Source organism: Bos indicus x Bos taurus, chromosome 29, assembly GCF_003369695.1.
Source record: "Bos indicus x Bos taurus breed Angus x Brahman F1 hybrid chromosome 29, Bos_hybrid_MaternalHap_v2.0, whole genome shotgun sequence".
NCBI lineage: Eukaryota > Metazoa > Chordata > Mammalia > Artiodactyla > Bovidae > Bos > Bos indicus x Bos taurus.
The window spans coordinates 7,429,858-7,444,967 of NC_040104.1; the positions used below are offsets into that span (position 1 = coordinate 7,429,858).

General features: G+C 59.8%; 1 protein-coding gene across 4 annotated transcripts in view; it reads left to right on the top strand.

Annotated features, from left to right (window-relative positions):
• The window catches only part of LTBP3 (latent transforming growth factor beta binding protein 3), a 20,938-nt gene continuing 5,828 nt past the window's right edge, over window positions 1-15,110 (top strand). The window contains exons 1-18 of one of the 4 annotated variants that reach the window (XM_027532880.1): window positions 1-737; window positions 3,583-3,912; window positions 4,070-4,272; window positions 4,445-4,550; window positions 4,735-4,827; window positions 4,966-5,088; window positions 5,574-5,732; window positions 5,823-6,008; window positions 6,554-6,570; window positions 6,647-6,719; window positions 6,898-6,987; window positions 8,812-8,937; window positions 9,022-9,153; window positions 9,291-9,419; window positions 9,658-9,780; window positions 10,001-10,123; window positions 13,036-13,158; window positions 13,393-13,512. In XM_027532880.1, coding sequence (XP_027388681.1) covers window positions 416-737; window positions 3,583-3,912; window positions 4,070-4,272; window positions 4,445-4,550; window positions 4,735-4,827; window positions 4,966-5,088; window positions 5,574-5,732; window positions 5,823-6,008; window positions 6,554-6,570; window positions 6,647-6,719; window positions 6,898-6,987; window positions 8,812-8,937; window positions 9,022-9,153; window positions 9,291-9,419; window positions 9,658-9,780; window positions 10,001-10,123; window positions 13,036-13,158; window positions 13,393-13,512 — 2,578 coding nt within the window. In that variant the 5' untranslated portion in view covers window positions 1-415. Of the gene's footprint in view, window positions 738-2,523; window positions 2,728-3,582; window positions 3,913-4,069; window positions 4,273-4,444; window positions 4,551-4,734; window positions 4,828-4,965; window positions 5,089-5,573; window positions 5,733-5,822; window positions 6,010-6,553; window positions 6,571-6,645; window positions 6,720-6,897; window positions 6,988-8,811; window positions 8,938-9,021; window positions 9,154-9,290; window positions 9,420-9,657; window positions 9,781-10,000; window positions 10,124-13,035; window positions 13,159-13,392; window positions 13,513-15,110 lie in introns of those variants that run through there. The other 3 variants (XM_027532882.1, XM_027532883.1, XM_027532881.1) reach the window with 3 other exon arrangements.

The following is a 15,110-nucleotide window of genomic DNA, read 5'->3' on the forward strand; positions in this document are numbered from 1 at the left end:
GCGCGCTCCCTGCTTCCCGGCGGCCGCGGGAGCCCAGCCCGGCCGGGGGAGGCGCGGAGCGGGCCGGCCGCCCGGCCTTCCTCTCCCCTCGCTCCTCCTCTCCGCCTCAACTTGCTCCGGCCTCCTCGCTCCGGCCTCACGTTTGGGCCTCCGCAGGCCCCCGGCCCCGGCTCGTGGCTGGGCTCCTTCCCGGGGCGGTGGAAGTTTCTGGGCTCCCCGCGGTCCAGCCTCCATCTCTCTGCCTCTCACTGGGCCCGCGCCCGCGCCTGCAGTCCCCTCCACGCGCGCTTCCTCCCATCCTGTCCCTCGCTGCCCTCTCTGCGCCTCTCCCGGGGCTCCCGGCTTGCTTATCCCCCTCGGGCGTCGGGACCATCGCCCCCGCCCGGGCGCGCCCCCCCGGGTCCTGCGGCCCCGGATGCCCGGGCCCCGTGGGGCTGCTGGCGGCCTGGCCCCTGAGATGCGCGGGGCGGGGGCGGCGGGGCTGCTGGCGCTGCTGCTGCTGCTGCTGCTGGGCCCGGGCGGCGGGGCCGAGGGGGGGCCGGCGGGCGAGAGGGGCGCTGGCGGGGGCGGGGCGCTGGCCCGCGAGCGCTTCAAGGTGGTCTTTGCGCCAGTGATCTGCAAGCGGACCTGTCTCAAGGGCCAGTGTCGGGACAGTTGTCAGAAGGGCTCCAACATGACGCTCATCGGAGAGAACGGCCACAGCACCGACACGCTCACGGGCTCCGGCTTCCGCGTGGGTGAGGGCCGGGGGCGCGGGCGGGGGGCGCGGGGAAGGCCAGCTCCCGGAGCCCACGTGGGAGACATGGCAGCGGAGGCCTTGTGACCCTGGCGACCGTGGGTTCAGAGAGCGGAACCGGAGGGCCGCGGGCCCCAGGGGCTTCAGGGGTCTTGGGAGGCTGGAGTGCTGGGGTCGCGGTTGGGAGGGCTGCGTGGAAGCCTGGACTTCACAGCTTCGGGTTGGGGTTGAGGCCTAAGGTGTGGGGTCATGCTGGTGCCCTGGATGGCACAGGCTTCTAGGAAAGTGCTGGGTTCTGAGAGGGAGTCGAGGTCGACAGGCAGGGGCTTTTGCGGGGATGCCAGCTGGCCCAGGTCTCAGAGAAGGGTTAAGTATTCCCCCTAGAAACAGACTCGGTGAAAGAAACAGGAAAAGTCTTTAAAAAATGTCTCAAGTAGGGCCTGCCAGCGGTAGACACCTGCATTCCCTGGGAGGAGGAGCCAAGCTCAGGCTGGGAGTGAGGGAATTAGTTACTGGCGAGGTCTTAGAGGGGAGGGGCGTTGAGGCCTAACAAGTGGGGCACAGGCCTGGAGGTAGGGGCTGGCTTGGATCCTCGGTCTCTCCTTTTCCTGATGCCCCATCTGTGCTTCCCCCAGAAGCTCTGAACAGTTCCGCCTCAGAGTCTACCCCCAACTCCCCAAACCCTGAAAACTCCCCCTGGTCCTGGAGCCCACCCTTCTCCCAACATCGCTCTTCAAAGGGCCAGGCCTGGGGCTCGGCGCTCCTCCCCCAGGGCCCTGTGGGCCAGGCTGGGGGAGGTGTCCCAGCAGTAATTACCCTCCTGGACAGGGTAATTAGGCTAGGCCCACGATGGCACCAGCAAAACAGCCCCTCTCACACACTCCTATACTCACATAGCCACTACAGATCTGAGGAACCCCACAGATGTGGCTCACGCTTCTCATAAGATGTGTGCATGCGTGCTTACACATGGCATACACGCAGGGGTATGCCCGGGCTTTGGGCTGGCACACTGGGCTCAAGTACAGGTTTCTTTGTGTTATCTTGGGTGCACGTCTGCAGTGACTATGGGAGTGTTTATGTAAGCCTGTGTTGGTGTCAGAATGAGTCTGTGCATGTGTGTGTGTGATGAGATGACTGTGCATGTGAGTGTCCCTGGGCCCGGCCTCCCAAGCCCCCGGCCATCCTGCCCAGGCTGCTGTCTCCATCCGTGCTGCCCACATCCCTCAGGCTCGGTGCCCAGGCCACAGTGGGCGGGTGTCACTGGGAGGTCACCCTCACCGCTGTGGGTGACTCACTGGGAGGCAGGAAGGAGAGGATCCTGCCTCCCCCAGCCCAGGACACACCCCTTCTGCCCTGAGAATCTGGCCCCCAGAGGCCAAGCAGGATGGGCTGGGCTGGGCTGGGCTGGGATGCTCGTAGCCAGGCCCCGGTGGCCTTGCATGTGGGCCATCCCTCTGAGGCCCTCCAGGTGTCCAGGGGGCAGCACCCCTACTTCCCCATCCTGGCAAGTGAGGGCAGTCCTGGGGGAGGGGCCGGAGAGGGGCTGGGCTTGGTGCACAAGCACAGGTCCCCAAGGCTGGATTTCAGATGTGAGTGTGTGACAGACAGACAGACAGACATCCCATCAGCTCCCTGAATTCACTCCTTCATTCATTCCCCCAGCACCTCCTCTGGCACCCAGAGCTGAGGCAGAGGGTGGGTGGGATGTGAGGAAGGGCTCTCCTCCTGGGGGAGGGGCTGGAAGGATATGATGTGAATATGCACAGATGGGGACTAGGCTCTGAGTGGGCAGAAATGGCATGGGTCAAGGCAGGGAAGCAGAAGACGTGGCACGTTTGTAGGAAACAGGAGATGAGTCCTGGAGCGTAGGGTGCACATGGAAAGAGCAGACGGGGATGGGCCGAAAGACGGTTCCTTCTGGGCCACGGAGAGCAAGCAGGGAAGCTAGCTGGGAGCAGGGCTGTGACTGAGCCGGAGCTTTACCCGAGGCAAGTTTCTCTGAGGGTGCTTGGGACGTGGACAGGCAGGGGAGGGGCAGGGGGCATGGGGAGGAGGGAAGATGGATTATGAGACATTACAGAGGCCAGAACTGGCTGGGGTGGGAGCAGGGGAGACTGGAGCCTCAAGACTCAGTTATGAATGACCGGGCAGGCAGGGATCCCAGTGGTGGTCCAAGGCCAAGAAGAGGTGGGGAGGCAGAATGCTGATTTCTGACAGGGTCCCCTGGGTGGAGTTGCTTAAGAGAGGTCCCAGCGGAGTACAGCTCAAGTTGGCAGTGGTGAGGTGCAGGCCCTGGGATGGCTGAACAGAGGGAGGGAGAGCCCAGAGGGGGCTGAGTCAGGGGAAGGACTGAGGGGCAAGGAGGAGGCACCAGATAGAGACTGGGTGTCCAGGAAAGGCCCAAGGGGAGGGAAAGGCTAGTCCATCACCATCATCAGCTGCTGCTGCTGCTTATTAAACACGCTCTGTGCACTGGGCACTGTGCAGAGTTTTGGACAGGCCTTGCTTCATTTAATAGATGGGACCGCCCTACAGATGAGGACACAGGCCTGGGAGGGGAAGTCAGTCGCTCAGGGTCACGCAGCTGGCACAGGGTCTCCTAGCTAGGATGCAAGTTCAAGATGCCAGTGGCCCCTAGGGTATAAGGATGTTGGGGGACCTAGAGGGTAGCATGTGTGTGTATCTGATGTGTTACTAAGGCCAGCTTCCCAGGGAGGACAGAACCAGTGGGTGGCTTGGAAGTAGGGAGGAGGGGAAAGAAGAGACAGGATGTGGGTGAGGGACTGGGTCTGGGCGCTGGCCACAGGGGTCTGCCTGGGCCCTGACCCACCTCTCCTCCCCAGTGGTGTGCCCCCTGCCCTGTATGAACGGCGGCCAGTGCTCCTCGCGAAACCAGTGCCTGTGTCCCCCGGACTTCACGGGTCGCTTCTGCCAGGTGCCGGCTGGAGGAGCTGGCGGAGGCGCTGGCGGCTCAGGCCCTGGGCTTGGCCGGGCCGGGGCCCTGTCCACGGGCGCGCTGCCGCCCCTGGCTCCAGAAGGCGAGTCTGTGGCCAGCAAGCACGCCATGTACGCGGTCCAGGTGATCGCCGATCCACCAGGGCCCGGGGAGGGGCCTCCTGCCCAGCATGCGACGTTCCTGGTGCCCCTCGGGCCAGGACAGATCTCAGCGGAAGGTACCAGGCAACGGGCAGACCCCGGGAGGCCGAGGTGGGCGGGCACTGGCCGGGGTGGGCAGGACCCGGGCGGGGCCAGCCCTGGAGGAGCTCCTCGCCACCACCTGCCATCCGGCGCTGCGGGGCAGCCCTGAAGCCGCCGTGCCCCGCCCCCCAGTGCAGGCCCCGCCCCCCGTGGTGAACGTGCGCGTCCACCACCCGGCCGAGGCCTCAGTCCAAGTGCACCGCATTGAAGGGCCCAACGCCGAGGGCCCGGCCCCCTCCCAGCACCTGCTGCCGCACCCCAAGCCCGCGCATCCCCGGCCACCCACCCAGAAGCCCCTGGGCCGTTGCTTCCAGGACACGCTGCCCAAGCAACCAGTGAGTGAACCCATAGACGCCTCTCAGGGCCGCCCTGTTCCAATCCACCGGGTTTGCTCAAAACTGGAGGGTGTCCTGCAGGTTGAGTGGGGGGAGGAGGAAAAGGGCCCGAGGAGGGAGGCCAGGTGAGGGCTGGGCAGCCTGTCACCCCTGTCCACACTCCTCTCCCTAGTGTGGCAGCAACCCCCTCCCGGGCCTCACCAAGCAGGAAGACTGCTGCGGGAGCATCGGCACCGCTTGGGGCCAGAGCAAGTGCCACAAGTGCCCCCAGCTGCAGTGTGAGTGCCCTGGCTCGGTGAGATCTCTGCCCTCCCCACGGGGCACACCCTCACCCAGCCCCTCCCATCCCTGCAGCTGGATGCCACCCGGATCCCCTCAGTACCCCACTCCCCCACCCAGTGCGGTCTCTTCCCTCTCTGCAGCCCCCGTGTCCTCTCCTGCCATGCTCTCCTCTCTCCACAGACACAGGGGTGCAGAAGCCAGGGCCTGTACGTGGGGAGATGGGCACTGACTGCCCCCAGGGCTACAAGAGGCTCAACAGCACACACTGCCAGGGTATGGGCCAGTTGTCACTGGGGGGGGGGGGGGAAGGAAGGAGGCGGGGCTGGGGTAGAACCCTGAGGTTCCTGGAGCAGATCGCTGTCACCTTGTGGCCCCAGCCTGGAGGGACCAAACTCTCACTTATTACCGCAGACATCAATGAGTGCGCGATGCCAGGCATGTGTCGCCATGGTGACTGCCTCAACAACCCTGGTTCCTATCGCTGTGTCTGCCCACCTGGCCATAGCTTGGGCCCCTCCCGCACACAGTGCATTGGTGAGACTCGGGGGTCCTTGGAGGTCACCAAGTATGGGTGGAGGGTAAGGCTCCAAACAGTAAGGATCAGAGATCACAGAGGTCAGAGTGGGGTCAAGGGTTGACTGCTAGAGGAGCAAGATCTAAAACAGATGGGGTCAGGGATCAGTGGGTTCAGGAGTTGCATGAGATCTGGAGTAAGAGGTCACATGGGGTCAGGGGTTATGAGAAGGCAGTGTCATATGAGACCAGGGGCTTGATGAGTGGGAGGGATCAAGTCTAGAGCAGCTAGAATCAGGGCTCAATGGGTTCAGAGGTCACAGAAGTTTCAGGTATTACATGAGGTCAGAATAATACAGGTTTCAGGGGTCAAATGAATTCAGGGTCAGGGACAACACGAGAATCAAGGCCTCCTGTGCCAAAGAGGTGAGGTCTGGGGCAGCTGGGAAGAGGGGCGTGGGCAGCGTTCAGGCCCAGATGCCCATGCCCATCACTGGCCCCTGCAGCGGACAAGCCGGAGGAGAAGAGCCTGTGTTTCCGCCTGGTGAGCCCTGAACACCAGTGCCAGCACCCCCTGACCACACGCCTCACCCGCCAACTCTGCTGCTGCAGTGTCGGCAAGGCCTGGGGTGCCAGGTGCCAGCGCTGCCCAGCTGATGGCACTGGTGAGCCAGGGGCCTTTGAGGCTGGGGGGCTGTCTGTGAGCCTGCTTCTCCAGGAAGGGCTCACTTGCCTGCCTCTTGCTCTGGCCACAGCTGCCTTCAAGGAGATCTGCCCAGCTGGGAAGGGGTACCACATCCTCACCTCCCACCAGACGCTCACCATTCAGGGCGAAAGTGACTTTTCCCTTTTCCTGCACCCCGATGGGCCACCCAAGCCCCAGCAGCTGCCCGAGAGCCCCAGCCGGGCACCACCACCTGAGGACACAGAGGAAGAGAGAGGTCTGGCCCGATCCCTCCTGTTTCCTGACAGTTGCAGAACCCCTAGGTCTGACACCTTGACCTTTGACCCACAGGACCCAAGTCTAACCTCTAGCTCCTAATCCCAGACTAGCATTGGCCCCCGGAGCTGACACTCTGACCCCTAACCAGTGTTGTAACTAAGCCCAGGATGTCACCCCTGAGCCACGGGATTTGATCATTTATTGCCCTCCAGGTTCAATCCTCTGACACCAAGACACTTTTGATTTCCAGATCAGGACACTAATGCAGCTCAAATGCTGCCTCTAGATCTGACCCTCTGACCCCTGACTCAGGGATTTGACCCTGGCTATAAGCTCCCAAGCTGAGGACCTTGTCCAGCCATCGCTTCACTGACCTGTGATGAAAACATTCCCAGACATCAGGATCTAATCCTTGATGCTTGACCCAGAGACATGATCGTTGAACTCTTAGGGACTCTGACCACACATGTCCAACTGCCAATCCCAGACTTGACTCCCTTCTCCCAGCCCAACACTTAATGGCCCCATCTTCTTCCCTTCTAGGGGTGAGCACAGACTCAGTGAGTATGAGAACTCAGGTGGGAGGGGCGGGGAGGCCAAGGAGACACAGAGGGTTCACGCTGCTGTCGCCCGCAGCCAGTGATTGAAGAGCAGTCAGCGCAGCAGAGCCACCCGACTGTCACCGTATCTCCTGCCCGGCCCTACCCGGGTGAGCTGGGCCCTGTAGGGACCAGTCCTCAAGGGCTGTCACTGACGGGGAAGTTCACAGCTTAGGCACCAGGGGGCGGTGCAGCTGGGTGTGGAGTTGCCGGCCCCCTGACCTGCGGGGAGAGGGGCGGCTCTCTCAGCCTCCTCACCCGCTGATGGTCGTGTGCTGCTGCCCGCAGAGCTGATCTCCTGGCCCCCGCCGCCCCAGTTCCTGCCCGACTTGCCCCCGTCCCGCAGTGCGGTGGAAATCGCCCCTACTCAAGTCACAGGTAAGACCCGCCCACCTAGGTCACGACCCAGGTAAGCCACGCCTCCAACTTAGAGTTTCTCCTCCCTCACCCCTTCCAATCCTTCCGGAGGGCTGACACCCTCAAGGGCTTACTGTATGCCAGACCCTGGGCTGGGGGCTGGGGAAGCCTCGGCGTGCAACACTCTGAGACGCCACTCTGCCCTCAGCTGATCCGGGTGGTGTGATGGTCAGGCCAGTCTGAAGGCATTCACAGTCAATGAATATTTATGGAGCACCTACTATGCACAGGCACTGTTTAGGTGCTGGGGACACAGTAATAAACAAAACAGACAAAAATTCCCTGTCCTTGTGGAATAGACAGACAGCAAACAGATCAATGAGTCCAAATCTAGTGTGTCTCATAAGGGCTGTGCAAAAGTAAATCAGAGAAGAAGGAAGGAAGTCTGGGTGTTGTGATCATATGTAGAATGGCGATGAGAGAAGCCTTTCTGAACAGAGCTTTTAAGAGTGTTAGAAATTAACGACAAAATGTGGGAAAGAAATGGGCTAGCAGGTTGGGGAAAAGGACATTCCAGTTTGGGCAGAAGTTTGGGCAAAGGCATGGAAACATGAAACCCTGGTTTCATGGAGAAGAGAGAAACCACACATAGATCAGTGTTTCTGAACTAGGAGAGGGCCAGCTCAGGGAGCTTTAAGAGGCTTGGATTTGATCCCAAAGGCTGTGGGAAGTGTCTGCATGGTTTGGGGCATCATAATAATTGCTAGCTATGGCTGAACAGTTGCCCTGGGCCAGGCACTGACTGGAGAGTTTTACATACCAAATACCATTTAACTTTCTTGACCTCTGTGAAGTGGGCACGGCTAGCCTCATTTTCCAGATGAGAAAACTGAGGCTAAGAGAGGTTCAGTAGCTGATCCCAGGTCACACAGTTGAGCCGGATTCAAGCCCATGTCTGGTTGGACTCCAGCCACAAGGAAGCCACCAACCCAATTGAAAACTGGAGGCTAGATGAGCTCCTAGTGGAAGGTGGCTGCCCAGGAAATCTGCACAGGCTGGGATAACCCAGTGACAGCCTGGGGGCTGTGGGAATGTGGAGAAAGAGGCACTTGGGGACACTTATCAGAGGATGGGGTGTTAAGGAGACTAGGGAGAGTCACTCTAAGCAGAGAGAACAGCCTGCAAGAGCCCACTGGCCAGGTGTGTTTGGGAGGGAGTGGAGTTCAGCCACCAGGGCTTCCTGGGGCTTCCTAGGGCAGGGTTCAGGGGAGGGCCCACAAGGAGGAAGAGGTGGGAGGCAGGGAGTACTGTGAATACTAGGAAAGAAGGTAAGGAGGCTTCCTGAGTCTGATCACCTGTTCCAGCCAGGGTTCCCAGGAAACTAGCTCCTGCCTGCCTTGAGAGGGGGAGGAAAACTTCTGGAATTGGGGGGAGGTGGGCAGGTCTCTAAGGCAAGGGGTGTTGGTTCACTTGTCTGGAGGATATTGGTGTGATTGAGGCGACAGAGTTTGAGGTGTTGAGGTGACTGGAGTCAGAGTATAGTAAGTGGAGACAGAAGTATCAAGGGTCCTGAACTTGAGGAGGTGGGGATGCCAGGGACCTGGGATCATGGTTTGGGGCTACTTGGGGTTGTGATTTTGCGGTTATCTGTGATGGAGGTGTAGGGAATCCTAGGATGGGGGGCATGGCTGTATGGAGATCTGAACTCATAGTGCGACCAGGCTCAGTTATCCGCGTCGAGAGTGATGGGGTGTCCAGTTCTTCCCTGGGAATGTGGCAGAAAGTGACTGCTCCCTGCCTGCCCCCTCTGACCTGCCGCCCTTTTCCCCCGGGCGCCCCCCGCAGAGACGGACGAGTGCCGACTGAACCAGAACATCTGTGGCCACGGAGAGTGCGTCCCGGGACCCTCGGACTATTCCTGCCATTGCAATCCCGGCTACCGGTCGCATCCGCAGCACCGCTATTGCGTGGGTGAGCGTGGAGAGTGGGTAGCGCGGCGGCGGCCCTGGCTCCCGACCGTCGTGTGACGTCTCCCCACCTGCGCGCCCTTCTCAGACGTGAACGAATGCGAGGCGGAGCCTTGCGGCGCCGGGCGGGGCATCTGCATGAACACCGGCGGTTCCTACAACTGCCACTGCAACCGAGGCTACCGCCTGCACGTCGGCGCCGGGGGGCGCTCTTGCGTGGGTGAGCACGGAGTGGCCGGGGGCGTGGCCGGGGCCGGGGGCGGGCCCGGGGATCGGCGGACCCGAGGGGCTCTCCCGACCGCATGTCACCCCCTCCGCCGCCTTGCATTCCCCTCGCGCCCCCTTCCTCCCGCTCAGACCTGAACGAGTGCGCAAAGCCCCACCTGTGCGGCGACGGCGGCTTCTGCATCAACTTTCCGGGACACTACAAGTGCAACTGCTACCCCGGCTACCGGCTTAAAGCCTCCAGACCGCCCGTGTGCGAAGGTGGGGAAGACCCATCCGGACCGACGCGGGTCCTCAGTGGTGCCTCGGCCTAGGGTGGGGGCGGAGGGCCTCACTCCCGTCTCTGCCCACCCCTGGGCCTCTCGGAGGTTTCGGACTGGAACCCAGAGGGCCCGCTTCGCCTGGTCGATCCGTGACAGAGGGAGGCCCTGCCGAGGCCCCTGAGCACCTGTCCGGCAATGTTGTCCCCAGACAAGTCTTCTTCCTTCCTACTGCGCAGACATCGACGAGTGCCGAGACCCTAGCACCTGCCCGGATAGCAAATGCGAGAACAAACCTGGGAGCTTCAAGTGCATTGCCTGTCTGCCAGGCTACCGCAGCCAGGGGGGCGGGGCCTGCCGCGGTGAGCATGAGGCTGGGGCCCGGGTGGGGCGGGGCTTCGATCACAAGAGGACGGGGCCCTTCGGGAGTTGCCCCGGTGATGGGGCGGGGCTATTGGCGTGGGAGTCGGCTCCAGAACCCGGCTTCCACACCCTCCCCCAATTCTGGAAGGAGGGTCTCCCATCCCCTCACAGTACCTCGTCCAGTGGGGCGGGGTCCGAGGCGAGCCTTCTCCGCCGCAGATGTAAACGAGTGCGCTGAGGGCAACCCCTGCTCTCCGGGCTGGTGCGAGAACCTTCCGGGCTCCTTCCGCTGCACGTGCGCCCAGGGCTATGCGCCCGCGCAGGACGGCCGCAGTTGCCTGGGTGAGCGACAGCCCTCCCCGCCCTGCGTCCCTCCACCTACTCGATCGTCGAAGTTGGGGACCGGGTTACTCCATCTGTCGGCCGGGAGACAGCTAATTCGCAGGCACCTTCCTTTCACTGACCCACTCACTCACTTTCTCCGCAACCTGACGGAGGAGGGGGCCGCGGAATTTCTAGGTAGGAAGGATCTTAGGAGGCAAGGCTTGGAGCTGCGTTTGCAAAGCAGTTACTTGAATATGGAGTGGAAGAGATATAGAAGAAAGGGGGTGTCAGTAGTCCTCTCCCCGCACCGACAATAATGTTTCTTATGCATAAGGAGATGGGCTGAGGGATGAGAGTCAGAGAAACTGGAGAACCATGGACACCGACTGTGGAGCGCAGGGCTGTCGGCCTCAATGGAGTCTGGGTGTTTCTGGGAAACCTCAGGGGGACTGGGAGAAGAGGAGGCGTGAGTTGTCTTAAAGGATCAACAGGAGTTAGCCAAGCAAAGAAAGGAGAGAGGGAAGAGTATGCCAGGTTCTGTGAACACCAGCACAGAGTGTACAGGGAAAGTAAGGTGTAAGTAGAGGGTGGGGCTGAGGCTGGCTGGTGAGGGGCAGGCCCCCACCTCCTGAAGGGCCCACCTAAGCCCTGCCCAGGAGGTTGAGCTTCGCCCTGAAGGTATTAGGAGGCACCTGAAGCATTTTAAGGGGAAGAATGACATTTGCTATTTGTTCTAGAAAGTTCCCTGATGCCCATTGTGCAGAGGACTGGAGGTCTGGTGGAGACTCAGGACAGAGACAGTGGTGGATGTGATAATAGTGGCCTCAAAGATGGTCATGAGACAGTGTGATATTAGAGAAATATTAAAACGAGTTACCTGGGCTTGTTAAGGGGATGTCAAGGCGAAGGAGAGAGAGGAGTAAGGGGTCTCCAGGTTTCTAGTTTGGGTGACTCAGTGGGTGCTGTTCACTGGGATAGGGTCCCTGGGGTGAGGCGTGTTTGAGAAGGAAGACATTAAGTTTCCTGTTGGACAGCTGAGTGTGTGGTCCCTGTGGGTCTCTCAGCTGGTGATTCCCACAGAGGGCCGGCGGTATAGATTGGAAGCCTTGGGCCAGACACACCCAGTTGCGACTGTGGGCTGTAGAGCTGGGGGGTGCACACTAGGGGAGCTGTGGAGCCGTGGGGTGCACACTAGGGGAGCTGTGGAGCCTCGGGGTGCACACTGGGGGAGCTGTGGAGCCTCGGGGTGCACACTAGGGGAGCTGTGGAGCCTCGGGGTGCACACTAGGGGAGCTGTGGAGCCTCGGGGTGCACACTAGGGGAGCTGTGGAGCCTCGGGGTGCACACTAGGGGAGCTGTGGAGCCTCGGGGTGCACACTAGGGGAGCTGTGGAGCCTCGGGGTGCACACTAGGGGAGCTGTGGAGCCTCGGGGTGCACACTAGGGGAGCTGTGGAGCCTCGGGGTGCACACTAGGGGAGCTGTGGAGCCTCGGGGTGCACACTAGGGGAGCTGTGGAGCCTCGGGGTGCACACTAGGGGAGCTGTGGAGCCATGGGGTGCAGTCAAGGAGGGTGAGTCCAGTGAGCGGAGCATGGTGGACACTGCCAGGTTGGCAGAAGGCAGGGGGATAGGAGCGGGAGACGGGGGAACGGGGGGCCTGGGGGGCCGGTTGGGGAGGGCAGGCATCGAGGGCAGAGGAGGATGCGCTAAATGCAGTAGAGAGGTCCTTGTAACTAAGAACTAACCAGGGAGATGAGAAGGCGGCCTTAGCAGGGTAGCTTCTGTGTCCTGAGGAGAGGCCAGAAGACGGAGGCAGCAGGTGAGGAAGAGCGAGTGGGGTGGAGGCTGTGGGCTGAGGAGAACGGCACAAGTTTGGACCTGCTGAAGGGCATGGGGCTCCCTAGGCCTCCCCGGTGTCAAGGCCTGAGAGGAGGAGGAGAGAGTGGTACGGCCATGCAGAGGATCTAGCCCAGCTGAAGGCCACAGGGAGTGGAGTGGCCTGGGGTGCTCCGCGTGGTGGCCAGCCTCAGCCGCACTCAGCACCCGGCATCCTGAGAAGCAGGCGAGGGCTCTGGCTTTGCCACAGCAGAGGGGAGGCAGGAGAGGTGTTCAGGGGCCCTTGGGGAGAGGAGGTGAGGAGGGGCCTGGAGAGCAGCAGCGGAGGCAGTGCGAAAGGAGCCGAGTCTGAGACGCCGGGGCCTGGAGATGGCGGGGCAGCTCCCAGTCCCTTGTACTGAGAGCAAGTGGCTGGCGTTGAAGTGGAGGTCGCAGACACTGAGGGAAGGACTGTTGGATCAGAGGCTGGGCCTGGCTGGCCAAATGGATGTTGAAAACACCCAGGATGGAGAGGGAAAGGGAAAGGGAGAGCACTAGGGAGGTGGGTGCTGATGGCAATAGAGAGGTGGGAGGCCGGGGTGGGGTTCAGGTGTCCTTCAGGAAGTGCGGGGTTTGGAAGGGGTCTGGGGTGTGGGTGACTACCAGCTCCCCCCAGAAAGGACTGCACAGAAGCGTGCTCTCAGAGCCAAGTCCCTTTACTGCACAAGCGGGAGAAATTATTCTGTGAGACTGAAGATATAGGGGAGCTTACTTATAAAGGGAGCCCTGGCAGTGGGGGAGGGGCGGGAGCAGCCACCAGAGCAGCTGGGGCCATGAACCCGGGGCAGAAGGCGAGGATTGTTTGGTGAGGGTGGACGAAGGATGGGGAGGCCTGAGCTCTTTGGAACCAGAAATGGCCCAGGGTTCCTGCCAGCACCTGGCCTGGTCATTAGGGCACGGTGTGCCACACAGGGGCGGGGTAAGGGGCCCATGCTTGTCTCCAGCTCCACCTGCCTCAGCTCTGGTGCTCCAGGCCGTGGGCAGGAGTGGGAAGAGGGGAGCAGAGACACAGGACCACCCCGTCCTAGCCCTCTGATGGCCCCTGTGCCCCACAGATGTGGACGAGTGTGAGGCTGGGGACGTGTGCGACAACGGCATCTGTGCCAACACTCCAGGCTCCTTCCAGTGTCAGTGCCTCTCTGGCTACCATCTGTCAAGGGACCGGAGCCGCTGCGAGGGTGAGGGGAGACCTCAAGCTGGGGGGCTGACCTGTTCCCCCCTGTCCCAGACCTTCACTGCCCAGGCCCCAACCCCAGGGGCTACTGTGAGCAAGCCCACCACTCCATGGCCAGCCCCCATCCAGATCCAAGATAGGCCATGGGGTGTGGGCCCTACCCAGGGCTCTTCGGAAGCCTTAGGCTGTGAGAGTGGGCTTTGTCCCTGAGATTCTCCACCCCTTTGATTCCCTACAGACATCAATGAGTGTGACTTCCCTGCAGCCTGCATTGGGGGTGATTGCATCAACACCAATGGCTCCTATCGATGTCTCTGTCCCCAGGGGCATCGGCTGGTAGGCGGCCGGAAATGCCAAGGTATGGGGGGATTGGCTGAGAACTCCCAAGGAGCAATGGCAGCAAGCAGTCATCTCCTAGACACACTGTTGATCTGTCTTTCCATCCATCCATCCACCCACTCATTCATCTTACTCTTTCACAGAAAATAATATAACAGTAATAATGACAGTAATTAGATGATGCTTATTACTATGTGCCAACTCACCCCTCAATGCATTCATCCAATAAGAGTTTCAGTTCAGTTCAGTTCAGTTGCTCAGTCGTGTCCGACTCTTTGCAACCCCATGAATCGCAGCACGCCAGGCCTCCCTGTCCATCACCAACTCCCGGAGTTCACCCAGACTCATGTCCATCGAGTTGGTGATGCCATCCAGCCATCTCATCCTCTGTTGTCCCGTTCTCCTCCTGCCCCCAATCCCTCCCAGCATCAGAGTCTTTCCCAATGAGTCAGCTCTTTGCATGAGGTGGCCAAAGTATTGGAGTTTCAGCTTCAACATCAGTCCTTCCAATGAACACCCAGGACTGATCTCCTTTACAATGGACTGGTTGGATCTCCTCACAGTCCAAGGGACTCTCAAGAGTCTTCTCCGACACCACAGTTCAAAAGCATCAGTTCTTCAGCGCTCAGCTTTCTTCACAGTCCAACTCTCACATCCATACATGACTACTGGAAAAACCGTAGCCTTGACTAGACGGACCTTTGTTGGCAAAGTAATGTCTCTGCTTTTGAATATGCTATCTAGGTTGGTCATAACTTTCCTTCCAAGGAGTAAGCGTCTTTTAATTTCATGGCTGCAGTCACCATCTGTAGTGATTTTGGAGCCCCCAAAAATAAAGTCTGACACTGTTTCCCCATCTATTTCCCAAGAAGCGATGGGACCAGATGCCATGATGTTCGTTTTCTGAATGTTGAGCTTTAAGCCAACTTTTTCACTCTCCACTTTCACCTTCATCAAGAGGCTTTTGAGTTCCTCTTCACTTTCTGCCATAAGGGTGGTGTCATCTGCATATCTGAGGTTATTGATATTTCTCCTGGCAATCTTGATTCCAGCTTGTGCTTCTTCCAGCCCAGCACTTCTCATGATGTACTCTGCATATAAGTTAAATAAGCAGGGTGACAATATACAGCCTTGACGTACTCCTTTTCCTATTTGGAACCAGTCTGTTGTTCCATGTCCAGTTCTAACTACTGCTTCCTGACCTGCATATAGGTTTCTCAAGAAGCAGGTCAGGTGGTCTGGTATTCCCATCTCTTTCAGAATTTTCCACAGTTTATTGTGATCCACACAGTCAAAGGCTTTGGCATAGTCAATAAAGCAGAAATAGATGTTTTTCTGGAACTCTCTTCCTTTTTCCATGATCCAGCACATGTTGGCAATTTGATCTCTGGTTCCTCTGCCTTTTCTAAAACCGGCTTGAACATCTGGAAGTTCACGGTTCACCTATTGCTGAAGCCTGGCTTGGAGAATTTTGAGCATTACTTTACTAGCGTGTGAGATGAATACAGTTGTGCGGCAGTTTGAGCATTCTTTGGCATTGCCTTTCTTTGGGATTGGAATGAAAACTGACCTTTTCCAGTCCTGTGGCCACTGCTGAGTTTTCCAAATTTGCTGACA